This window comes from Desmodus rotundus, chromosome 8 (genome assembly GCF_022682495.2).
Source record: "Desmodus rotundus isolate HL8 chromosome 8, HLdesRot8A.1, whole genome shotgun sequence".
In the NCBI taxonomy this organism is placed as follows: domain Eukaryota; kingdom Metazoa; phylum Chordata; class Mammalia; order Chiroptera; family Phyllostomidae; genus Desmodus; species Desmodus rotundus.
Window position 1 is genome coordinate 11,056,467 of NC_071394.1, and position 26,201 is coordinate 11,082,667.

General features: G+C 42.6%; 1 protein-coding gene across 3 annotated transcripts in view; it reads right to left on the reverse strand.

Annotated features, from left to right (window-relative positions):
* FAM91A1 (family with sequence similarity 91 member A1) overlaps positions 1–26,201 on the reverse strand; it is a 61,646-nt gene that overhangs the window by 34,842 nt on the left and 603 nt on the right. Inside the window, exons 1-8 of one of the 3 annotated variants that reach the window (XM_024572114.3) lie at positions 9,506–9,840; positions 6,448–6,532; positions 5,345–5,496; positions 3,623–3,680; positions 2,876–2,943; positions 2,243–2,356; positions 947–1,037; positions 327–389 (exon numbers count right to left, since the gene is read on the reverse strand). In XM_024572114.3, the coding sequence (XP_024427882.2) occupies positions 327–389; positions 947–1,037; positions 2,243–2,356; positions 2,876–2,943; positions 3,623–3,680; positions 5,345–5,496; positions 6,448–6,532; positions 9,506–9,577 (703 nt within the window). In that variant the 5' untranslated portion in view covers positions 9,578–9,840. Of the gene's footprint in view, positions 1–326; positions 390–946; positions 1,038–2,242; positions 2,357–2,875; positions 2,944–3,622; positions 3,681–5,344; positions 5,497–6,447; positions 6,533–9,505; positions 9,841–26,201 lie in introns of those variants that run through there. The other 2 variants (XM_024572115.4, XM_071222213.1) reach the window with 2 other exon arrangements.

Below are 26,201 nucleotides of genomic sequence, written 5' to 3' on the forward strand. Positions count from 1 at the left end.
GATATTACTGAATATATGTAAAAACTGTGATGTGCTAAATAGGACATAAACTTACAATAACTGGATTTAGGATTGTGAGGAATTTGCTCAGGTTTCTATTATTTTAATATAATGTGTACACCAAATAATATAAAAATGAAAATAAGGAATTTAGGTAAAACCACCATAAATAAATATATTACAGAGTAATGAGAATAAGAATGTCTTTCCTTCTTTGGAAAATTCTAACATCAAAGATCCTAGAATGATTTGTGTCTAACTTACTAGAGTGATAATAGTACCCAGAACCATTCAAAAAACACTAAAAAATATTAGCACATTCTTACCTGCTATACAACTGTCATCGGATATTGGTACATCCAGATAAATAAATCCTTTGTTATATAAACCTATAAAGGAAAAGTAACTTCTTTAGATGGCATACTAAATTTTTTTTTTAACTGATTCCTGATTTTCTGTAGTAAACAGGAGTAAAGAAAGGATCAAGTCAACATGTATAAAGGACCCAAGGTCAAGGACAAGAGGGGAAAGGATTAATGAGGAAGTGAGGGGTGAGAGTAGGGCAAGGGAGAGAAATGGGGAAAAACGGGGACAACTGTAATTGAACAACAATAAAAAATTTTTTTTAAATAAAAAGATTCATACAACTGAATGCCATGTGAAAAACAAAGAAGTAAAATAGAAGAATTAGTTTTCAAATCTAAGCTTCCTTCATACACTCAAAATTACAATATTTTTCTTATGATTCATTTGTATAAATTTCTAGTGGATGTGACTAATTATAGCCACAGCAGAAAACAATGGACTATAGTCACATTTCACACAATAACATGCCTCTAGGAAACATTACTATTTTTGCCTAATTAATAAATAATTGCTACTAATTGTTTTAATGGCTTAAAACATGTATTTACGTTGAAAGAGACCAGTTCTACTAACCACTTACTATGGACTACATTGTACTCTAGTGATCCAGCGAGCTGAGGGCCTGCATCGATGATCTTGTCGATAGCGCATTTCTCAGACAAAGTGCATATCTAAGAAGAGCAAAATATTTTTGATTAAGTTCTGTCCAAATTCACTGATTCATGTCTCTTCAAATCTATTCATGTTTAAACCAGAACTACATTATTTTTTTCATTTATTATTCCAGAATTCTAACAAAGAAGCTCTACACATAACCATCTATGAAGGTGCCAAAAGATGCTACCAACAGAACTTAGAGAACAAAGTAACTATAAATAACAACACTTGTGGTAAGTAATAAATGTTCCCTAATAAACACCAATATTTATTCATCTCCTTTGAAATGGAATCTGATCCATTTGTGATTCTGAACCTTTCAAAAATAAAGCTGATTCAAACTCCACGTGATTATCACGAGTAAGAAGTTCACTACCGGAGGACACAGTCTGACGGCTCTGTTAGGAAGTGCTTACACAGAAGCAAAATTTCTAAGCCTCCCACGCATGTATCTTTTCTCTGGGGTAAAATAAAACACAAACAAAAAGTCCACATGCTCACTTACATTTCTGCAGCCACCCAGACATAGGTGCTGGTCTCTGAGGCCCTTGTCTATCACCCCACCCTGCTCCCGGACATCAACATCTCTTCTACAATGTACAAGGTGCATATGAAATGCGGCCCGACCACCGGGAATACTATTGACGTTCACTTTGGCACGATCACCTTGTCAGAGCACCTTCCACTTCAGTACAGCAGTTCATTTAGCACAGAAATTAAGAACTCAGGCTCCACAGCAACCCACGTGGGTTAAAATCCTGGCCCTTTACCACCACTGCGACTTGAGCTACCACGTCATTTCTCTGGGCCCACTTTCCTCATATGTGAAATGGGGCACAAATCCTGCACACCTCAGGGGTTGTTCTGAGCATCAAGTGAGACCGTGTAACAGCACCGGAACAGTGCCAGGCACACCTCGCACACAGCAGGTGCTTACAGGTGCTGGCCAGTCCGACTGTCGGTAGCTGCAGCATCACACCAATCTACCTGAAAGTGCTGTCTAGTTATCCCCGGACGCCTGCACATGAACCAAGTCAAGTCTCCCTCATTATTAAAGAGCATCTTGGGAACCAATATTCTAGCCTAGTATGGTCACCTTGTATTTTGAATTTGTTTAATTTTCTTCAAGAAAACCAAATAGTGTTACTTTTTAAATAAAAATTAGAGAACTATAATTTACAATAACTTTTAAAATAAAAACCCTTCTTAAGATAACTACCTTTATGTCATCTTCCATGATATATCCAGCCTGCACCACCCACCACGCCTCCATGGCAATTTCCACCGGCTTTACTGGAAGAAGATCACGGGCCGTTTTCCTTCTGAAAAATTTCTGCAACGGTACAATTTGCCATCAGTCTAAATTTGCTACTTTCTTTCCTCTCAATCCTATAAGAAGATTGTTTCTAACAGGCTAATACCTTTTTAAATTTGAGTATGGAGAAAACCAGACTCGAATTATTTCCAAATAAATTACGTAAAAAGACTAATCATTAAATTTGGATCTAAATCCAAAAACTAAAATCAAACCCAGGATGTGAAAGCGCTTTTGGAAAAGTGAACTCATTTCACTCCCTAACGAACCCAGGGAGCAGAATGAGCAAGAAAAAAGACCAGCAGAACAAAATTAATTTTTAAAAATAAGCTACATGTTTTATGCCTTCACCTGTTTTAATTAATCACTTAAGCTATAACCTAGAGAACACTGAGGAGTTTTTGTACTGTTTCTGTATTAAGCATATTTTATGTGATCAGAGAAATTACAATTCATTATTTCTAACACTTGAAAGTTCAGTCAGCCTGTGCCGAGGAGGACAAGACGTTGAGAAAGAGAGGGGGGCGGCTGACTTACTTTTGACGACCTGCACTGATTCATCAGGTCAATGTACTGGTTCCTTCCTATGCCAAGGAGCCTTAGACCTGAAAGAAAGAGACTTTCCTTTAAAAACTTTTAATACCTCCTGAAAGGTCAGCACACCTGGAGTCTTTTAGGAAAAAAAAAAACATTGGCTTTTGTTCATCTTTCGATTATTGGTTGGCAACATCAAATTTAAAAGAATTCTTCCAACAAAATATACAAGATATGAAACAGAGAGATGAATTCAGGCTAATACTTCATTTTTGAAAAGCAGAAGTCCTCCCAATTTCAGGAAGTCAAAGTGTACTTCTCAGCAAAAGTTTCTTCTTATACAACAGAACTATGTCACATTTCAAATAAGCATAAAATAAGCATAATATAACACTAGCAAATTATGTTAGTCACAAGTCTATATCATGCTGTAAAAATATTGCATACAGTTTTCTTCCCTCATTTGGTACACAACATAGCCCAAGTATCAGAAAAACCTTCATTTTCTAGAAATACATAAACTAGTTTCATTTTTCTGACTCTAACACTCGAAAACCTTCCTCTGGGACATTCAGACTAAATCTTCCACTTGATTTGTACCACCTGACAGAACTCCCACCAACGGTGACGCTTGCGGCTCTCATCTGCCACGTGTTCCAGGCACAAGCACACATTACAGTACTGACACAACAGCTCGCAGGTGCAAAGATACACCAAGCGCCACCTCCACCAGCATAACTAAATACTTACAGTCAGCAGCAGTGAAATTCGGCAACGAATCATAACTTTTCTCACTGTTCATAATGTCCTTTTTAAAAGAAAAAAAAAAGTAAGAACTTTTTAGTGCAAGATGTCCTTAGATAAACATATGTATAAATACATATTTCTAAGCCAAACAGAGGAACAGTAATTAGTACGTGAAGCACTGAGATCAGTTTAGCGACCTAAAGCACGTGTGCCACATCGTGGCACTTAACACGTGGTCTCAGCCTTGTAACTGAAGCGCAGACGGTCAGGGCTCGGTTGCTCCTCGCACTCTCCACGAGTCCCAGGCTGTTGCCCGGTAACTGCTGCCCTGTGGAAACTGTAAGGAATGCCTCCCGGAGAGCTCAGGATCCCAGCCTCTCCATACTTCATGCCTGACCCTAGACTCTCACCCTGCGGAAAGGCCCACTAATGCGTCACAACTCCACCAGTACACACCTAAGACATGCGCCACCAACAAAGTGTGTAACCATTCAGTCATCTTTGCTCCTAGGAGTCCCAATCAGCTGCAGAGTCAAACTCAGTATCCGGCTTCTTCCAATTCCCATCTGTTTTTTTCCAATAGTAAACCAACTGTTTACTGGGGAGATAAGACCCATTTTAACCCAAAAGCTACACCCAGTGGTGTAAGAACGGAAACCAGATAGCGGCAAGCATGTGGACATAGTTGAAAGCTGGCAAATGGGACACAACCTCCTTCTATTATTTCCCCAAACCTGTGGACACCACCAGAAAAACAGTCAAAGAGACAGCAACAACTCTTCTACTCACTGGTCAGCAGCACCTGCATCGTGCTACTCTGGCTCTCAGGAAAGAGACTGACAGAAGCCCAGGCTTTCTGTCAGGTCTCATGCTTACTTTGTATTTCCTCCAAAATAGGGACACGGGAGACAGAGGACTGCAGAAGTGCCTATGAGTAAGGGGCTTGAGGAGATAAGCAAAGGGAACTCTTGTAAAGGAAGCCACATCATAAAGGGAGCTAACCTCACTGTTACTACAGGTCCCCAACTCCTTTATTTCTAGGCTTCTCACTGTTCTTACAGTGGCCAGTGAGCACAAAACAGTAGCACTCAAATATAATTTAAGCAGCAAATGAATATTAGATAAATATTGCCAATCTTTACATAAAGCCCTGCTTTGAAAAGTATATAACTGGTATTTACACGTATTTGACAAAGGCCAAAACACTGCCTTTGGCAAAGGCTAACATCTGGAAGTTAATAATTACAGAAAGGTTAGCAGCCAGGGCGTCTAGAACAGTTCTCTTTTTTGACACATGTACTATACAATGCTAGGTCTATGTCATCTTTTATTGCCGCTATTGTTAGTAAACAACTAAGTACATTAAGTTTCTGAGCTTGCTGTTCAGTTCTGTAACCCACAATTTTAACCTTAATCACGTATTAAAAGCAATAAATGTTATACAAACTCTGCTAATATAAATGATTAATGTGATAATAACATAGAGTAAACAAGGCTTTCAAGAACACAGAATAAAAAGATATGTTTCCACTGTGAAAATGTTGACAATGACAACTATTTGTACAAGTGTGGCTAGAACAGATAGCTTGTAACCACCGGACCTTTTTCCACTGTAAACTCAGAAACAATGTTGCTGAGAGTGGCAGAGCTGGCCACCATCTGCAAAGTGTCCCTGACATGTAGTCCCATCCCATTCCTACTGGTTCAGGTGCACTGTAAACTCACCTCCATAATCCCGGTATAATATGAAAATGGTGTTATCCTCAGGCCCTTGACCATAATATCCGATAAATGGTAAGGGTACAGCATGAGATGGTCTCGACTATACTTTAGTAGTTCCTCATAGTATTTGCGTTCATCTCTCTTGACATGTTTAACTGGGGGAAAGAAGGAAATTCACCAGGTTTTTTTTCAGGTGTCTTATACTTACATGTAGTTATAAATGCAATGAGAAACACTTTACAAACCAATAATCAATTAAAAAGTAAGTAAATTGGAAGAGAATTAATAAAATAATCTAAGTTGGAAAAAAGAAACAATTATACCACAAGGAACAGACTTAAAATATATTATTTTGGACAGATAAATAGAGAAATAATTCTTACCAAATCAAAAGCAAAGAAAGTGAGCATAAAATGTATCCCAAAAAGTTATAAAACATTAAATCCCTTACATTGTCATTTTGCAAGATAGCCAAACTAAACAGCAGTTCTCTATAAAATCAAGTCTATTTTTAAAAATTATCTGTTGGTTTTTGTGGTTTAAATGTAAAAAGACAACTGACTTCCATGGAATAAATTTAAAAAGAACGCCTACCTCAGAAATACTATATTTAAAAAAAGAGTAGCACATGGGAGGGAAGACTAGAAGGACAAGAGAATCAACTAACCAAAGTAACCTGACCAAAAAAAGCAAACATTAAAACATGAACCCAACTATGTTTAAAAACTGTTCCAATTATTATAGAAAGAGTTTTCACTAAAGTTATATTATTTGGAAAAATCTGTGGAGACAAAAACAAAACTCAAAGTCAAAAATTATTAAGAACCAATGTACTTCTTTTCTGGCATAGTTTCTTATCTAAAGTAAAAAGAGGGCGTTTGAATCAAGATGAATGTTCTATAAGTAAAACAAATCTATTCACAATACTCTAAAAAGAAAATGCTACTTGCTGATGCAACTGTTAGGTGGGGTGGGTCGGTATAGTTTGTCAAAGTCCGTACATGGAATAATTTCAGAAGTAGTAAATATGGACTGAAGAGAGAGTTATGGAAATGGCAATTCAGCAACAGTCAATTCCACCTCAGTGTAAAACTGGTCCTACTCACCCAAGTTATTTCTGTACCGTAGCTGATTGCGGATACTGTACAGGACAACCTGCTTTTCATATTCTCTCTGCGCATTTCCAAGACTCTAGAAAAAAATTCCAAATAGATTTAAAATAGCTTCTAAACTATAGTAGTCCCCTCCATAAAATTACAAGACCACGCCCCCAATTTATCCTGAATTCTCTGATTTCCAGAACTGAATAACGAAGACTTTCTTAAATATTATACTACTCTCTGCTATAGTTTTAGAGCAAAATTTCAATGTGTTTATTTTCAGTCTACCTTTTTAAAAGGACTTACTAAAATTACCTAAAGTATTTAATATCAAATACAAGAGCCGTTTCAGGGCATACTTTCATGTAAGTTAACAAAGGGCTAAGTCCTGCTTATAAAGACCTTCTTCTTGACTGTCCCCAATCTATGAGTATTGGCTGAATGGATGGGTGGATGGATGGTTTCTTGCACCTACATTTATTTAAATTTAAAGATGGCAACTGAGGACAGAGCCGTGTCTGCGAATTATTTATAGCTGAAGGATATGATTAAGATTTCTGGAGAGCGAATGCACATTTCAAATGTACATCTCTAAACTTAAGATGACTTCTTTAAAATATCATCTTATGGTCTCATTAGAAAGCATTTAGACAATTTCAGGATTCCAATACATTTTAATAATCAAAACACTTTCTAGCTGTGTACTTAATGTTTTAAGCTCAAAGGTGGGTTCTCATGAAAGCAAAGAATATGTTTGCCTGATTACAGTCAACATTATACTCAATGTGTTACCATAAACTTAATTTAGTATGTGACTGCTATCCCCCCTCTAATTACTAGAAATGATCTTTCCAACATGCTATAAAATAAAATTAGACATCTTAGGAGAATAATGACATAAAGATCAGAGGTTTCAATTATTACACTTCTTACTCATAGGCTTTTGAAAGCCAAGGGAAATGCCCGTACACACACTCTCCCCAAGGCACTCTTCACAAAACAGATGAAACGCCCATCTACTTAAACTGGCAAATGACTGGAACCACTGGTGGGTAGTGTTTTAAGAAAAAAGAGATGATGTGAGAAAACTAAAAATCTTCCTTCCTGCAACTAGGTTATTTAGCAAAGGTTAAACCAACTCACACTACTGTCGAAATGTATGTGCTTCTGTTATTTTCATCCATTTTAACAATACAAGTAGTTAGGACTAAAATTCATCGCAGAGAAGCTATTCTACCAATCCCTACGTAGCACCACTGCTCGGGTAAGTAGTGAAGATATTTAGGGGATTCGAAATCTTAAGGCTTTCTGTGAAACTTTTAAAGGGTTTCCGCTAGCTCTAATGCTATTTCTTTAAGTGATCTTACCAATATTTTTTTAATTTAATGGCACATTTGTACCTAATTTTAACAGCTCTGTGATTATTTTTAATACTCACGACTAAGATTTAGAAGTAGTCCTACTACTAATAACAGTCAGTTATTCACGCTGGACACAGTCGGATCATCCGGCTTTCTTCCATTATGCTACACCTATTTTTGTGCCAGGAGGAGCAGAGAAAAAAAATGGAACAAAGAAAAGGACCGTGGTTCTTCCAACTGGGTTCAGATATGCCACAATGCGGTGAAGAACAGAAGTGTCTGCCAAAGCCTCCATTCGCGCTTCACAAGAGAAACTTATTCCCTCAGGTGTAGACCTTTCCTTTTTCCAGGTCAAGATAAAATGCCACATGGGCAGCCACTGACAACCAAGACTTCTGAGTTTCTTAAATTTATCTTTCTCCTTTCCTGTTTTCTCGAAATCCTAAAGCGAAGACATTTTCTCTGCTACACGATGCATCGCCAAACTTTAAATTTTTCATTTCCTAGAACTAAGTCCCCAAGCTGGGAGAGGAGGCAAGAGTAATATCCTTACACCATCACCTCCACCACCCCAAATTTCCCAAATACAACTGCCCAGCACCAGTGGAAAACGGAATTTCACTCTCAGCCAAGCAGATTGGGAGGAACCTGAACGTCAGTCTGTGAGCAGAGAAACGGTGCCTCCCCGGAGAAACGGTACTGGTGAAGGTGCCGGTACCACCGCCTTCACATGCTTCTCCACCACCTGCCATGCCCCCCCCCCCGGACATATTTACTTCACTAAAAGGCAGGCTCCATGAAGGCAGGGTCTGTCTTGCACAAGACATCGCACACAGTAAGTGTTCAACAACTATGTTAAACAATTGCGTAAAATTAAACTCAAGCATTTGAGAATTAACTCCCCCAAACCGCAAATCCCTTCTGTTGAAACGTCTGATAAACCTATCTCGTCATGAGGATAAAGTCCAATAAAACCAAGCACAAAGCCCCTTCAAAACCTGGCTCTGACTGCTTTTTCAGCCTCCCCTGCTGCCAACCCCCACGCGCCCACGAAGCCCCAGCCCCAAACCGATCGCTGTGTCCACACCTCCCCACTCCAGTGCCCTTAAGTCGCTGACTCCTCTCGAAACGCGCTGCCACTCGTCCGAGCCTTTTCCTACGACTTTCCCTCCCCCTGGAAAATCGTTATCCCCTCTTATCTCTCATTAGCCCGTAAGACCCAGTGTAAAGGCCTCCCGGTGTAAAGACACATCCTCGCGACATCCCCCGGACGACGTCTTACTTCCTCCTCTGTGCGCCCACACAAACGACAGCCCAGGGCCGTAAGAGCTGCCATCACCTGTAACATTCATTTGCTTCTCGTCCCTCTCCCATCGCGCCGAAGTTCCGGAGGTCAGTGCGCTACACCCCGGTTTCGCAGGCGCCTAGCCCCGCGTAGGGTTGAACGGAGGCTTCGGGCAAAGGCGCCAGGAGAGTCCAGTGTATGACAACATCCCATCCCTTTTAGCCACGACCCCATCCTGCCTCGGAGGCCCCAGAGCCGTCCCCTCCTCACCCCTGAGCTGCGGGTCGGGCTTCCCGAGACCCCAGGTAGGGGAAGGGCGGGAGACAGCGGAGAGGAACCGGCCCCGGCCCCGCGGGCGCAGCCGGCGGGTGACGGCGGGAGGCGGGGACGGGGCCCCGGCCCCAGGTTGCGGCTTTACCTGCCTCACGTTGGCTGGCAACTTGCTCCAGGGGTAGTTGTGCCGGATGTGGAACTCCACGTCTATGTTCATGATGCCGGGAGCCCGGGCCGGCAGCGGCGCCCACGACCGCGGCTGGAACGACGCCTCCCGCCTGCCCGCCCTCGGCCTGTCAGGGGAGCCCACGGGAGGCCCCGCGCCTCACGCTGCCGACGGGCCGGGCAGCCCCATGGCCAGGGCTCCCGACGGCTCGGCGCGGGCCGGGCCACGGGGCACTGGAGCTGCGAACACGGGCTGCAGAGAAGCCACAACAGCTTCAAGTTTCTTCCTAGTTTCGCCCCGCCGGAAATGGCTCTGGGCGCACGTCACTTCCGCCCGCTGGCGCGAAGCCGGAGGGGCGGGGCGCCGGGTTAGCCTCCTGCCCCGCCTCCTACACTCCGGGGGGCGGGGCAACGAGGTAGAGCCCCGGGGTACCAGAGTAGCCGGCCCCCGCCCAAGCCCTTCGTCTCCCGTCGTCACTCTTTGGATGAATTAAAATAGGCTCGTGGGTTTGCATTGTCATCGTTGGACAACCCACTTTCCCCAAAATGTGACCTTAGGAGGCCCAAGAGCAGGCGATGACAGGAGTGACTTGAGAAGGGGCCACAGCTGGCTTCAAAGAGCGCAAGAGCTTGAGCCCCTAGCGGGCTTCCGCACAGCCAACCCCACGGCCTCTGACACCACCTCCTTGTGAGTTCCTAAGTCAGAGCTTTCACCCCAGTTGAGCGAGAAGCTGGTGGGTAGCAGGGCAGAGGTCTGGTGATCTTTTATCTCTTCCAGGTAGTAGCTGAATCTTGTGGAAGAGAAACTTTGGGATCTACTTCAAACAAAGATTCAAATTCTTAAAATACAGAGAGATTCGGGAAGCTGAAATTTTAAACAAGCTGGTGCTGACAAGCCGGGGAGGCCCACAGGGAATCTAGGAGATAAAGACCCTAGAATCTAGAAGATAAAGAGGCTTGCATGCAGCCTCTTGGTTACTGCTTTCTTCTACTCTCTCCAGACAAATGCCTCCAAAGTCACTTTTCAAGGCAGAAGCCAGCCTATGTTAGTTCCAGTTCTAGTGAGATGTTTGGGAACAATTTCTTCCCACAATTTGTTACGCTGGCTTAGCAAACCCATGACCCTTGTTACTGACAGCAAGGAGAGACAAGTTCAGTATTTTTGCAATGATTTTTCAGTTTCAAACGATGTGGGTTTTTTTTTATACACCAACACTTGTATACTCAGGAATTTTTATAACATGCCTACCCCACATCTCAGCAGCTGGCCAGTCAGCTGGAAAGCAGGAGCTCAACTGCGTCTGAGTCTGAACAAATGTGGCCCACACCGCCCTGCATAGGTGCATTGGTCTTAGGTTATCCAACTAGAAGAGCCCACAGCTAGGTGCGTTCAATCCTGCGGTTTACAGACCCTCACCAGCAGAGCTACAGGTAACAGAACTCTGACCATGAGACACTTACTCAACATATATCCATTACCTGCCTCCTGGGTATAAAGCCCTTGACTTGCAAATATTGTTACTCCTCACATCCTTATGAAGGAATACCACCATTTCTATTCTGATTTAACAGAGAGGAAACAGGCTCGGCAGGGCTGCCCGACTTGCTCCCCCGATCACACAGGTGGTAGTGACGGAGCCAAACTGAAGCTCAAAGCTCTCTGATGCCAGAGCTATCCTTTTAATGCCTCGATTCAGGCTTCACGGAGCTTTTCTGACACCTACCACAATTCAGGCAATTTTATCCATTTAAAGCCAATGAGATAAATGTCCTCCAAAAATAATTTTTTAATAATTTTAAGTATAGAAGCCATATTCTTCCCAAGTCTAACTTTGACTTAATACAATGTAAGTAAAAATGAAAGTAAAAGTCAACATTTAAGTCCCTATAAATAATTATTTTACCTTATTATAACAGTTGAACGGGTGAACACCTGCTAAATTAATTTCTTTCATCAACAAATAATGAATATACTGTGGACACATCAAAAACTACAGAAGTAGATGGCAGATGATGGAGATGAACGCCTGCTGAATCAATAAGACCAGGAAAAGATTCTGACTCAGTAGGTAGAATAAAAAAAGTTGGAATAGAAAAGACTCTACCTTAGTGAGCTGCTGAGAAGGGCAGAATTTGGAGGAAGAAATGGTAATGGGTCAGAGCTACGTATGAGAAGATTCCAAATGAGGAACCCTTCAGAGTGGGCTATGGTGACAGTTTGGCTTATGAAGTACAGGGTGCTGACTAAAGTACTGATCGGCCTCATTTCCCCCAAGGTGACATGTCTTTGAGAGGCTGGACACAAAGCAGTTCAGAGAGGCCGCAGGTTAACCAGGGCTCTGTTGGAGAGTTCAGGAACGGGACGGCTCCCCCCCACACCGGGACTAGCCCCGGCTGGCTGCTGGGCCCCACCTGCAGCGCTCACTGTCACTGCACCTCCTGGGTAAACAGCAATGACTGCCCTTCTAGGTCCTTGACTCAGGTCCCTGCTATTTCTGCTTCGTTAGACCTTTGCTTTTCAAATTCCAGAGGGGTCACAAACTGCAGAGTATCAGAAGGCTTTTCCCAGAAGCCTCCATGCAAATGAACTTTGTGGGTAAACAATGTGATCAAAAATGCAAGGGCAGTGAGATACAATCTTATCTGACTTTACCAACTCGGACTACGGAAAATTACCCAAATGGCTTGGGCAAGGTGCCCTTCAAAAAGACTACAGAACTGTTTCATTCCTGAAATTCCAAAAAAAAAACCCCCAAAAAGTCAAAAAACAAAAAAACCCAAACCCCCAGTGAGCAGAAACAACCTGAAAGTAGGGAGCTTTCTGGTGATTTAATTTCACAGGCTCCAGAATATCACTTTGTGTGGTATACAGGATAATGACCCCCTAGATGTCAATGCCTCAACCCCTGGAACCCACGTCTATGTTACCTCACAGGGTAAAAGGAACTTTTCGGATGTGATTAAGTTAATGCTCTTGAGAGGGAGATTATCCTGGATTCTCCGACTGGGCTCAATGGAATCACAGGGTCCTTCTGAAAGGGAGGCTGGAGGGCCAGAATCAAAGATGGACATGTGACAAGGAAGCAGAGGTCAGAGTGACTTATGGCCACAGGTAAGGAATGTGGGTAGCTTCTTGGAGCTGGTAAAGGGAAGAGATTCACCCCCAGAGCCTCCAAAAGGATCACAGTCCTGCCAACTCATTTTGGACTTCTGATCTCCAGAACTCTAAGATAATAAATTTGTACTGTTTTAAGCCACTAAGTTTGCAGTAATTTGTTACAGCAGCCATAGGAAATTAATATACTCCCCCAGCAATAAAATACTCCCAACACCTCAATGGCTGCTGTGTTACATTTCATAATTAAATCGTTGTGATTTAAATGTAAATGCCCCTAGGAAGAACAATAGCTTTTCAGCCTTATCCGGTTTTTGCTTTTGGGGTTTTTTTTTAGTACACATGAACTATCGCATTCTTTTCTGAGAGTAAGTTTGAAAGAGAAAGAGCTCGAGGACTAAATGAGGCCAGATAAGCACCTGTATAGGAGAAAATGGCATCTAGAGAAAAGAAAGGGGAGGAAGCCACTGGAAACATTTTCTATTTCATGATTTTGCCTGGCTTGACCTTGGCCTTGGGTTCCCCTAATGTACATGCATTGCTCTGTCTTAGGAACCAATTCATCGTCCCTTGATGCTCAATAGTGTGGCCTACCTTGTTCCCACCTAATGGCTTTTGCACTTGCTGTTCCTTTGGCCTTGAATGCAGGCTTTTTCCCGGACCTTTGAGAAGCAGGCTTCCTCCATTCCGCCCACTGTCATTTCAAGTGGCCTTCTCCAGCAACTCTGTCCAGCCTATCCACTTCTCTTCCTCCTCCCTAACACATTACCTTTGTTAATTGCCTTTGTTGCAAGGAGTCGCTTTGTGACATTATCCTATTTGGCTTCTTGTTTACTGCCTAAGAATATAGTCTCCGTGGAGGAGAGGACCTCATCTGCCTCATTCATCAGTCTATCTCCAGTACTCAGAGCCGTGCCTGGCACACAGTAAGTGCTCGATAAATACCACTGAATGTATTGAATGGGTGAATCATTATGTGACACCTGAGCTCTCAAATGTCACCTTCTCAGTTAAGTCTTCTCCGACAACCTTATTCAAAACTGTAACACATCTCCAGCCCTCCTCAGTTGCCTCCCGTGTGTTATTTTTCATAGCACTTATTGCCATCTTATGTATTTAGTAATTTGCATAGTTTTTAGAATTATTTCTCTCTCCCATTACACTGGAAGTGCCCCGAAGGTAGGGGCGTTTGTCTGTTTTGTTCTCTGCTTTGTCCCCAGGCTTAGCACAAGACAGTAGTCACTTGATAAATACTGAATGAATGAATGGATGGAGCATACGGAGCAGAATTCTCCTAAAAATCCAGATTTGAGGATTCTCTTGAACATGTGGAAAACCCCACAGCATCAGACCCCCTTTCACAGAGGACAGGAGCTGACACAGGCTGCCTGCCTAAGCCCCAACAGGGACCTTCTCAGGGGCCACGTGCTCCATGACTCCCACCGCCCATATGGACACTGTCTGTTGTGAAACCATCCTACCTGTGTCGGGTGGGATAGGTAGTAAACTGAAGCAGGGGGGAGAAGGGAGACTTGCCTCACCCACTGACTCAGCAGCCCTGAGCCTGTCCAATAATATCGCCAGGTGCTCCAGCATTACAAGAAACACCGTCCTAACACAGGAAGAGGGAAGTCCTTGAAATTCTATGTATCATTTCCATCTCTGGGAAAGAAAGCCTTGAAACTGTGTATTCATCCCAAGGCCTAGAAGGGGGGAAGAAGAGGGAGTCCACAGTGCCCAAAGAAGAAGCCCATAAAACAACTTTGGTTAATTGCCTACCTCTAGTCACTGTCTGTTTTATGAGGGAGTCCCCTAGTGCTTACAGGAAGAGCCCATAAATAACTTTGAGTAACTCGCTCAACTTTAATTAACTAACTGCCTCTTCTCATGTACCTGTCTCACTACAAGATGAACAAATAGGGTCTGGAGCAAGATAAGGATTCGAGCTAACAGACCCCCCACACATACCTATGTTTGGGTAGTCATGTCCCCCCGGAAAGCTGGTACTATCTCTATCTGTCAATCAATATGTAACCTCACCTCATCCTGACAACTACGTTAAGTCCTCAGGACAAAGGACCTGATGCTCTTGCCACCCCTGCTCTTGATGCCCTTGCTTTTTGTCACCTAGGCCCTTGCCTTCCACCCCCACCTTGGCAAGGCCCGTCTCTTCCCTAAGAACGGATCACCAATAAACCCTGCTTACACGCCAATAGACTTGACCTGTAATTCTTTGCTGCATCAGCAAGAAGAACTTGGTTTCTCCTGTAACACTTGCTCTTTGTTTAGTTTGGAGTGGAGAAATATTTCCGTACCCTAATCTCTGTTGAAAGTAAAGGAAATGAAAGCCAGACTAAAAGACTGAGCTGCCCTTCCAATCTTGCATTATACTCTTCAGAAATATGTTTACAATTCCCTAAAGACACCATACTTTTTAAGCTCTTTGGGGTTTTGCATACAGAATACCTCCCTGAAGTGCCTTTTCCTCCTTCTCTACCTGGAAAACTTCTCATCCTGAATCTGTGATGGAATAGTGAAGAATCAGGAGGTGAGGATGAAGAGGTGAGGAGGGGAAAGGTCATGTGGGATCATATTTTCTCCATTAATGAGTTTCCAGAATTTTTTTTCCTGCAAATTGTGGAAAACAACTGAAAAGGTACAAGTCTGTTTTAGAGAGACGTTGAGAGATCCTCTTGCCATAGAGCCTATGAAAGATTATTATTATACACTTATGTATAATGTAAAATGTTTTGTTTCTGCCATCTGAAGCCAGTCTGTGTTTAGAATATTCGTAGTCTGATGTGGAAATGAACTTTCCAATATTAAGCCACAGGTCATCTCTACTCAAAAGCTGAACAACTGTAATACTCAGGGTTCCCACTAGGGGCTGATCTCACACAACATTTCTTTACCTAAAACCTGCAAGCTCTACTTTTTCCTCATTTCTGACCATGGGACTTTTATCCAAACCATTCTCTCAGGCCTTAAAGTCCTTGAAATTCTTTCTCTAGTTTGTCTCCAGTATCTGATAGTGCCAAGTGTAGTCGATTCTTCCTTGGAAATGGAAGCATTTAGGACTGCTGGGTAGTGGTCCAGCTGAGGTCTGTACAATCTCAGGGTCATCACCGAGCTTGAAGTTCTGTGCCCCTTGGTAGCTCAGGTAGGCAGGATAAGTCAGCCAGGTACAAAGCATGAGTTATCCTTACTTGAATATGCAGGGTCTGGCAGAAGTAATGCCTGCTTGAGTGTGGTGGTTGGTAGGGTACGTCAATGTCTCGCACGAGATGGAAAGCAATTTGAACATTTCACCTAAAATGTCATATGGTGTGTTTGAGTGTGTTATTGTTATGTTACAGAACTACGTGCTTGTGATTTTGTAATTAAAAAGGGGCATTGTTTGTGCCGGACTCTGTAGTTTCACAGTACCCGTGAGAAGAGGTAAAATCACATTTTGAGTGAATGGGACTTGTTAATTCTACAGTTAGGTATTTAATTTTAATTTTTTAAATGAGGTTGGACTAGCTGAAAAAATAAACAGGTGAAAGGAACGACGTATGAAAACCAACAGAAGTGAGAAGGCAGCTGGAGAGTTCCTGTATTTTCTCTCCATTACTTATGAGTTAATTTAAGTAAGTGGGTAAGATACACAATAAAAATCTTAATGCCAATGTTTTTGAAAAATTGGGGAGTGGGTAGTCCTAAGAGCATGAGAATCCCCTGAGAAGGTTTTTAAACTACCAACATCCAGGCCTCACACCAGAGCAATGATATCAGAATCCCTCAGTCAGAGCCCAGGTATGCATATTTTAAAAATATCCCTAGGTGACTCAAGGTACACCAACCATTGAGCTGGCAACCAATGGGCTGGCAACCATTTATCAGACTTCTTTGGGCTTCAGGTACTCAATAGGATTTGTGGAAATGAATCTGTAAAATGAGGAGTTTGAACAAAGATGAATTCTAATGTGCATTCCAATTCTACGATGATAATTAAACAGCCAACTCTAATACTTTTTTGCACAGGCAAAACAGTTCCCCCAATCTAGGCTTTTTCATACAAGAATTAAGCAGGCATCTGTTCAATATTCATGCCAGGGGTGTCCAGCCTTTTGGCATCTCTGGGCCACACTGGAAGAAGAGTGGTTTTGGGCCTCACATTAAATACACTGTGACAGGTAATCACAAAAACATCTCATAATGTTTTAAGTAAATTCACGATTTTGTGCTGGGCCACATTCACAGCCGTCCTGAGCCGCATGTGGCCCACAGGCCGCAGGTTGGACACCCCTGAAGGAAGTAATTTCTCCACCCCTGGATAACCGCTGGGAGAGCCATGAGGTAAATAAACAAAGAATGACACACCACTGGACAAATATGGAAATTACCTGAGTTTGTGTGGTACACGTGGCATTGGGCCATCTCAGATCTTTTTAGCTTATTTGGGTGGATTGTCACAGCGGCTTAGAACTTAGCTGGAATGAAATCTTTTTGTTTTCTTCTACCTTATGTCATTCGAACTTTATGCCTTTAACAACACATAATCTCTTAACTGTCTAACAAGAAAAACCAGTTTGTCTGCTCGTGCAAACGTGACCCAGAATTCGACCCTTTTCACTGAGATCTCAGTGAGAGAGAGGGTACTTTCTTGGCAACGTTACAGCTCCTTCTGGGAAAAGGGTAAATTGGCCTTTTCTTGGCCCAGGTCTGTGTAAGCATTTGTTCCCTTGCTTTATAGAAATGTGAAATTCTCTTTTTTTAGAATTTGGGAAGATTAAGTCAAATGTCATTAGGGGCCATATCTTTTTAGAATTTGTATAGCTTTAATGCATAGTAATTTTTTGTTGTTGCCATCGTTTTCTTTCAAAGTATATAAAAAGCCAACTGAATTGTGCAGCCAACTGAATTGCATACATGGTAAAAGGCCCAGGAAAGCAAAGTGAGGAAAAAATTCACCAAAAAGCCAGCATCACCCATTTGCCTTTGAGAAAATAATTATTAAAAAGAAAGGCGAAGAGTCCTGTCTGGTGTGGCTCAGTGGATTGAGTGCCAGCCTGTGAACCAAAGGGTCACCACTTCGCTTCCCAGTCAGAGCACAGGCTGGGTTGCAGACCAGGTCCCCAGTTGGGGGTGCACGAGAGGCAACCACATGTTGTTTCTTTCTGTCTCTTTCTCCCTCCCTTCCCCTCTCTCTGGAAAAAAATAAATGAAATCTTTTTAAAAAGAAGAAAGAAAGAAAGAGAGGGAGGCAAAGAGAAAGTCAAGGTTCACCTTTTGAAATAAAAAGTAGGGTCTTTTTAGTCTGAATAAAACATAGTCTTGAAAGCCAGGCTTTGTTGAGAATGGGTTTTCTGAATTATTTTAGTTTCCATTGGCACATCTTAAGGAGAAACGGGAGGAAGATGGAATCTTCAAGGTGGGGCATTTGCCACATAGAAACTATTGACCTGATGAGATGACTGTATTTAAATAGGAAGAGCCAAATTAAGAGTACCTTGATTGATAAATGTAAGGCCCCATTCCCCACCCCACCCCCTACACACACACACACACACACACACACACACACACACACAGCCCAGAGGGGGATCAAAAACAAAGTAGCTACAATTTTCTTGGTCTCTCTAAATAGTCATGTGTGAACGTTTTCAACCCCAAACAACTGCCTGCGTTACTCTGAGCTAAGACTTATTTTCTGCACATGGGAGGTAAGGAGCAGTACTGAGGTGGAGGGACAGTCCCACTATGCTCCTTCGGAGAGAGCATGAGTACCCACAGAGTACCCTCCTCGGGCAGCATGCCTTGGGCAGCAGGGCCTGTCCAGAGGGGAAGGCTGACAGCTTCCATGGGCTGCTCAGAAAGAAGAATCACTAAGGGGACCCACATTGTGGCTTACCAAAGGGCCTTATCTAAAGGGAACTGTGAATCCGTCAAACAGTTGAAGTTCCTGTGGGATTGTTTTAGGCAGATATCCCTGACCCCAGCTACAGAGGGTGTAGGGTGCAAAATTGTTTCATGGACTCCATCGATGAAATTAACATGAAAGCTTGCAATTAATTCCCAAATGGGAAAGAAGCTCAAAGCAGGTAACATTTTGGATTCCAGAAAAACCCAGAGGAAATTCTCCCCCTCTGGGGAAGAGGCTGGAGGACTCGACACCTGGATCCTCCATGCTCCCAATTCTTACAGCCCAACAACAGAAACTGAGTTAGCACCCGATTTTGTCCTGCTGCCAAATATTGATTTCTGATTCTAGAGAGGATTAATTTAACAAAATTATATATTCTTTCAACAAAAATGTGCTAAGTGGCTTTTGTGTGCAAGGTCCTAGGCTAAATAGTTGGCGACACAGAGATGAAGCATGATCTTTGTCCTTCAGTAATTTACAGTCTAGTGGAGTCGAGAACCCAGGTACTTACCTCAATGAAACACTGAATATAATGACAGGTACAAGATGATAGCTGGGTCAGGTGGAGGGAAGGGACTCTTCTGATTAAGGATTCTGGAAGCAATCGTGGAGCAGGAGGGGTTTTCATGGGGTGTTAGCACTTGGATAGATGTGAAGGGATTGGAGGGGAAGGTGCTTTGACTGGCAGAGAATGGTATGAGAGGCGCCATCGAGGCCAGGGCATACAAAACTAAAAAGGATAAGCTAACACTCTTGCTAGAGTCTGATGTCAGCAATTTAATGACCAAAAGTCCCACCTGAGAGGTGACTTGTCCTTCTGTAGCTCTTCAATGTCTTATATATATCATGGTCATAATACTGATCTTTGTAATTCAAAGATACTTAAGTATATCAAACATATTTAAATATAGAGAATGGACTTAGTTTATTTGATATAGAACCCCAATAAAAATCATTGATATGACTAATACACCAAGTCAAGGAAAAAAATGGGGACTGTTTAAATATTTAAAGGGATTGAGGTCACTTGTAGTTTCTTGCCAAGTGTAAGGCCACTGGAGTCTTGAAAAAAAATAAGAAGCTGGTTGTTCACTTTATAGACCACAAAGTTAAAGATTTACCACACAGTGCATTAAAAACCAATAGCTGGTACAAGCTGGTACCATGTATTTACTTCTGAAATGAGAAACTAGACACACCTGCTATTAGCAAATAATGACATGACATTGTGGAAGAACAGCCTGGAACACATACCAGAGACGCTTAGTCACGTCATTGCGTCATGCTGGAATGATGTTGGGGCTCCTCTGAGAATTCTGAGATACTTCAGAATTCTCTAGACCAGGTACTCTCGACAGGGGGCAATTTTGCCCCCAGAGGACATTTAGCAACGTCTGAAGACATTTTGGGTTGTCACAACTGGAGAAGGTTGTGAAGGCCACTAGCATCTTGTGAACAGAGGCCAGGAATGCTGTCCTAAAATGCATAGGACAGCCCCCCTTAGCCCCCAAAAGACTTACCTGGCCCAAAATGTCAATAGTAGTACCGAGGTTGAGATCTCCCCTCAAAATGAAAACCACCTGACATAAAAATAGGTTCTCTAAGAGCATTCATCTCCAAATTTCTGACTCCAACTCCCAAATCAGTTCTGAAGGCTTTCTGTACAATCGCTGTACAGAAACCCACATCCACCCTAATTATGCAACTGCCAGGTAGAGAGCAGCAGCCTGAATTAAAGTCCCCACTCAACTATTTACTAAGGGACCTCTGGTTGTTTAGCCACTTTGTGCCTTACCCCCACCTGTGGAACTGGGAAGACAATAGTAACTCTCTCACAAAGGTGATGAGCTATTTGCGCAAATAAACATGTGTGAAGTGCTTAGAATATGGCCCATAGAATTAAATAAATGTAAATGTATGACTATTACTCAGCATCAAGAGAAATGTAACAATTTGCATTTATCTAGATTGACTTCCAAAAGTTCAGGAATTTAAATAATTTTATTTCCAAGTATCATCTAAAGTATTATTTACTCAAGATTTTTCTTAAAATTGTTATGCTTCATATAAACTTTTCATATAAAAAAGTTTCATATAAACTTTTTGTGTACACAGATTTTTTTTTATCTTTATCTAAGGACAGGCCTATTGATTCTAAAGAGAGGAGAAGGGAGGGGGAGAAACATCAATGTGAGAAAGAAACATTGATCAGTTATCTCTCGTGTGTGTCCTGCTGGGAAACAAACCCCCAACCTAGGTGTGTGCCCTGACCAGGAATTGAACCCACAACCTTTTGGTTTATGGGTTGATGTTCCAACCAGCTGAGCCACACTGGACAGCAATTTCCTTTATAGATTTGATACCTTATTAGTATTTTTCTAATATGCATAAAATGATGCAATGCTATCAAAGCAAGGTTGAAATCATCTCATGTGCCCCATTGGTAGATGTGCCAGTGAGAGAGCCAACCACTTTCTAGTGGATTTTTGTCACTCACTTGGCTATTCAACATCTAAACATTGTATTAACCCAGCTGGAGGCAGAGTCCCTATCCAATCAAAGAAGCTATAAATGCCAAATACACTCTTTCCCAGCTGCCTTTGAAGCTAAGCCATTAGCATGTGACCTCAGCTTCACCAATGCTCATGCCTGAGCCTGACTCAGGAGCTGGTGACCAAGAGAAGCAGGCACTGTGTCAATCTCCTCATTCTCCACAAGGTGAGCTCCTATGGCTACAGAGTCATCCAGCCTTGGGAGGCTGAGGGGGCAGAGATTTTCTCACTGGTCCAAGATTGCCCTTTATCAAGTAAATCCTCATAATTGCCAACTCAAATGCTAGAGGGACTAGGCAAGTCATGTAAATAAGCAACTCAACTCAGGTCAGTGGGTAGTGGTGACTGGGGGAACACGAGCACTCGCCCTTCATCTAAAGTGTACCCTGTGCGGCCGCTGTGGAAAACAATATGGAATTTCCTCAGAAAACTAAAAATGGAACTGCCTTTTGACCCAGCAATTCCACTGCTGGGATTATACCCTAAGAATCCTGAAACACCAATTGGAAAGAACCTGTGCACCCCACAGCATAGCACAGTATTCACAGCAGCACAATTTGCAATAGCCAAGTGCTGGAAGCAACAACTAAATGCCCGTCAGTAAATGAGTGGATCAAAAAACTATGGTGCATTTACACAATGGAATTCTACACAGCAGCGAGAAAGAAGGAGCTCCTACCCTTTGCAACAGCATGGATGGAACTGGAGAGCATTATGCTAAGTGAAATAAGCCAGGTGGTAAGGGACAAATACCATATGATCTCACCTTTACCTGGAACATAATCAACAAAAGAAAAAAAGCAAACAAAATATAACCAGAGACATTGAAATCAAGAATAATCTAATAGTAACCAGAGGGGCAGGGGGAGGGGACAGTGGGGAGAAGGGTTTTCAGGAACTACTATAAGGGACACATGGACAAAACTGAGGGGGAGGGTGGAAGCAAGGACGGGAGGTGGGTTTGGCTGGGGTCGGGGGAATGGTGGGGAGAAAATGCAGACAACTGTAACTGAACAACAACAAAATAGTTAAAAAAGGAAAAAAAAAGTGTGCCCAGTTCCCTCCATTTGTTTTCATTGGTGGGGCGGGGAGGGGGGGTGCCCCTAAGCCCTGTACTACCAGTTCTGATTTTTCAAGGGAAACAGGAATTCCAAGTTTTACATGGAATTGATGCATAACCAACTCAAATAAACAAGTGAAAATCCACTGTGTGGGGCGACATTGATGGGCAGGTGCCTTCAGCCCTGAGGCCACCTATGTGCAAAGGCAGGGTGCTCCTAAACCCTCACACATCTTACCTACTCCTCAGCAGAAGGTTTAATTGAGAGAAAAGTTAAAGCTGCCTTCTTACTAATATTCAACTAAGAATACTGAGTAATAATATCATTAGTAATTTTAATATTAAGTAATAATAGGTAACTGAAATAGGTAAGACTTCAAGACTTCCACATTTCCTACTAGCCTTCCAAGCAGAAGCCTTACTCCCTGATTAAGTTTCATGTCTCTGTACTTTTGCTCCTGTTGCTTCATCTTCCTTTACTGACCCCCCTTTTGCCCAACTACTGTTCCTTCTAAACCCTATTCAAGGGTCACCTCCTTCTGGAAGCCCTTCATGATTTCCTCTCCCTCTTCCTCCTTCCCACTCATCCACCTTGGGTTAAGGTACCACATAGCACCCAAACATTAAAAAAAACCAATGTCTTTGCCCCAATTCTCTAGAAAACAGATGGATAAAGCTTGCATGCTAACACTTTATCGGGGGATACAATCCCAGGGCAGCAAGAGTGAAGGGGAAACAGTATGATTCAGGAAAGGATAAAAAGTGAATAAGAGATACTGAGCTCCTGAGCAGGCCACAGCTTCTCATGAAAACACAGCTCATTGCTTAGTCGGTGTGACCCCGCTCAAGAGGCAGTGTGGGACTGCTGCTGTTCAAACCAGTTCTGCGGGGTAAGAGGAGTGAGCCATCTGTCGGCCCCTTCCTGTCTTCAACCTGAAAATCACAGCCATGTGAGAGTGACCTCCCACCACCAGGCACACACGGGCCTGATGGCAGGCCGGCCTCCACCTTCCACCATGTACAAGACGGTGTGAGCCTGACTTCTGGGCAATGACACCATTGATGACACCAGTAACACTGTCACCACTTACATCTTTAGCGTTTTCATGGTGCTCAGCACAGAGTGGTGAGGTAGGTGAGTTTGGTTTAGCTCAGCAGGTTTTATAAAATATTTAGGGTGGTCAAGTGGAATGAAGCACAGAGGTACGTGATAATAACCTTGAAATAGCAAACCCATCTTTCAACTCAGTCCTGCAGCTTTGACAAAACTGTGTGTATTAGGGTTCTCTGGAGAAAGAGAACCGATGCGTGTGCAGGTTTACATTATAGGAATTCGGTCACGCGGTCTGGAGGCCACAATGTCCCCAACCTGCCCTTTGCAAGCCCGAGAACCAGGAAAGCTGGTGGTATGATTCAGTCCAAGTCTGAAGGCCTGAGAACCAGAACTCCAACGTCCAAGAGCAGGAGGTGCACATCCCAGCTCAAGTACAGGGAGCTGGACTGGCCCTCCCTTCTGCTCTTTTGCTCTATTCGGACCCTCAACAGACTGGATGATGCCCCCTGCCCCTATCAGTGAGGGCGCACCTTCTCTTACTCATGTGTACTGATCAAAGGCTAATCTCTTCTGGAAACACCCTCACAGGCACACCCAGAAATAATGTTTTACCAGCTTCTGGGCCCAGTCAAGTTTACACATAAAATTAATGAGCACACTCACCAACCCGAGGTACACTGATTTCTGGCTTCCTCTCCATTCTCACCCCCCTCTCTCTTCGGCACCACAGGACAAAGTCTTGGGTGTTTGCTCTAGACAAAATTCCACCAAACTAAAAATCCTGCAGTGTACAAAATACCTGTAATTAGGCACGCGGTGTTTTACTATGGTTGATGGTGAGCCATGCTCACACGCCTATGCAAGGCAGTTGATTTTTCTACAAGAAGGTTTTTGTATATCTTGTCAACCAAATAAAAATGTTCCTTTTAATGATCTTTGTTGTGTTAATTAGTTTTAAACACTCACTTTCAGTAGGGTTCCCCTACATGCCCAGAATTCCCTTGATGACCTAAATTAACAAGAAATGAATATTTTTATATAGAAAAGGAAACTCCCATCTATACGGGAGTTTTATGTTTGCTACCGGGGAAAAAGTACCGTCTGCAGTTCTTATCATTGTTTATTTTGTGTGTCTACTTAGCACGTAATTACTTGTTGTCTGTGTGTGTGGTTTCTCAGCGGCCTACTGAACATCTTCAGGGTGCATAGCACCCAGGCTTCATGTCATTCTAGCCACTTAACATGTACCCCCCAAAAACTGCAAAACGTTGAATTCGCTCTCCTCAGAGGGCTGAGAAACATAAGAATGGGACTAAAATAGGATTTTAAAAAATAAATTATGAAAAATAAATTGTCAGTGTATCTAAATTATTAATTAAATTCCTGGTAATGCTTGATTGCATCGGTTACTTTAAGAATTCTCTCTCTAAAAGTAATCTTAACTATCAGGAAAGGTCAGGAAGACTTAGTTATCTGTTAAAATGTGAATGTGTGACCTTCACGTTACCTTTTGTCATTTCCTGTGGCATACTGGTCAGCAGGTGATTCATTAGCTTCCTGCTCTATTAATGATTTATCTGTTATCACTATGGATGACTTACATTACAGTTTTCTACAGTCTTTAAAGAGAGTTCAGGAATGTTCATGGATCTGACATGCAGGCTGAAAAAAGGTTTTTACGGAACAGCATTCCTTGGCTACCTTTCGCCATCTGAAGATCATCAAATAAAGCTTATCAGCCTCCTGAGTGGAGCCCACACACACTGGGCCTTGGGAGAGCAAAGGGCCTCAAAAGAAAGAACTTTCAACATGTGCTTCTCCTTTATAGAAAGTTCAAGGCTTGAAATCAGCCAGTAACACAGACCCAAAATGTGGGGGGTGGGGGGAGCTCACAAGGCAAGGAACTCATCTGAGGCACCTTAGTTTAGTCCTAGTGTGCTCTTGTAAAGTAAAATTTACAACACAGAACAGGCTCTCAGATGTCATGAAAGTAACCAGAGTCTGAAAATGGGGGTCTTGCATCTTGCTACTGCTTAGCCCAGAATCATGAAAAGTCGGAAATGAAAAGATTCTTTTTGCACATTCACCCTGGCAATGCTAACCTTAGACAAATTTTTGGAAAGACAAAAATGTTTTTTTTTAATTCATGTTAATAATTTAATTAAAAAGGGCTGGAAAAATGGTCCTAGTTGGAATCTTAGTATGAAAGTAGTCCCGAGATGGAAGCGACTTTACAGATGCTGGTCTAACTAACCCCATGCTTTAGAGTTATAGGAATGGAAGCCCTCAAAAACTAAGGGACAGCTCCGGGTCCCCAGCTAAGTGCAGAGAAGCAGGATGGGGTACCCCCTGTATGTCCTTGAAGTGACATTGTAAGCAGCCACCTGCTTTCCTGCATCCTGATCAACCTGACTCTGATTATCATCACAACTCTTTACACAAATAATTAAGTTTACTAATTAAAAAAATTAAATGAATTAAATAAACATTTATTATTATTTAGTAATGAAAAAAATTGTCCTGGCTTGTGTGGCTCAGTGGATTGAGCACGGGCTGCAAATCAAAGGGTCGCTGGTTCAATTCCTGGTCAGGGCACATGCCTGGGTTGCAGGCCAGGTCCCCAGTGGGGGCCACGTGGGAGATGACCACACATTGATGTTTCCCTCTCTCTAAAAGTAAATAAATAAGAAATCTTTAAAAACAAACAAATAAATAAAACCACCTGAGAAAATATTGCTTCATTCATGTGACATGTATATTCCTAAAAGCCTGTAAGGTTAATTTTTACAAACAAAATACATTTTAGACACTTTGCTCACCTCGGAGATTGCATTCAGCATAGCTCACTGCTAACCTTCTTGAAACACTGGCCTTTCTAGACGTGGCATTCTTCCTGTGTCCCCCAGTTATTGCTCACTGCTCCTTCCCTGCCCCGTTGCTGTCTCCCTGCTTCCTCTGCCTTGAAGCTAAGAGCTGGCCTCCCTAAGGCT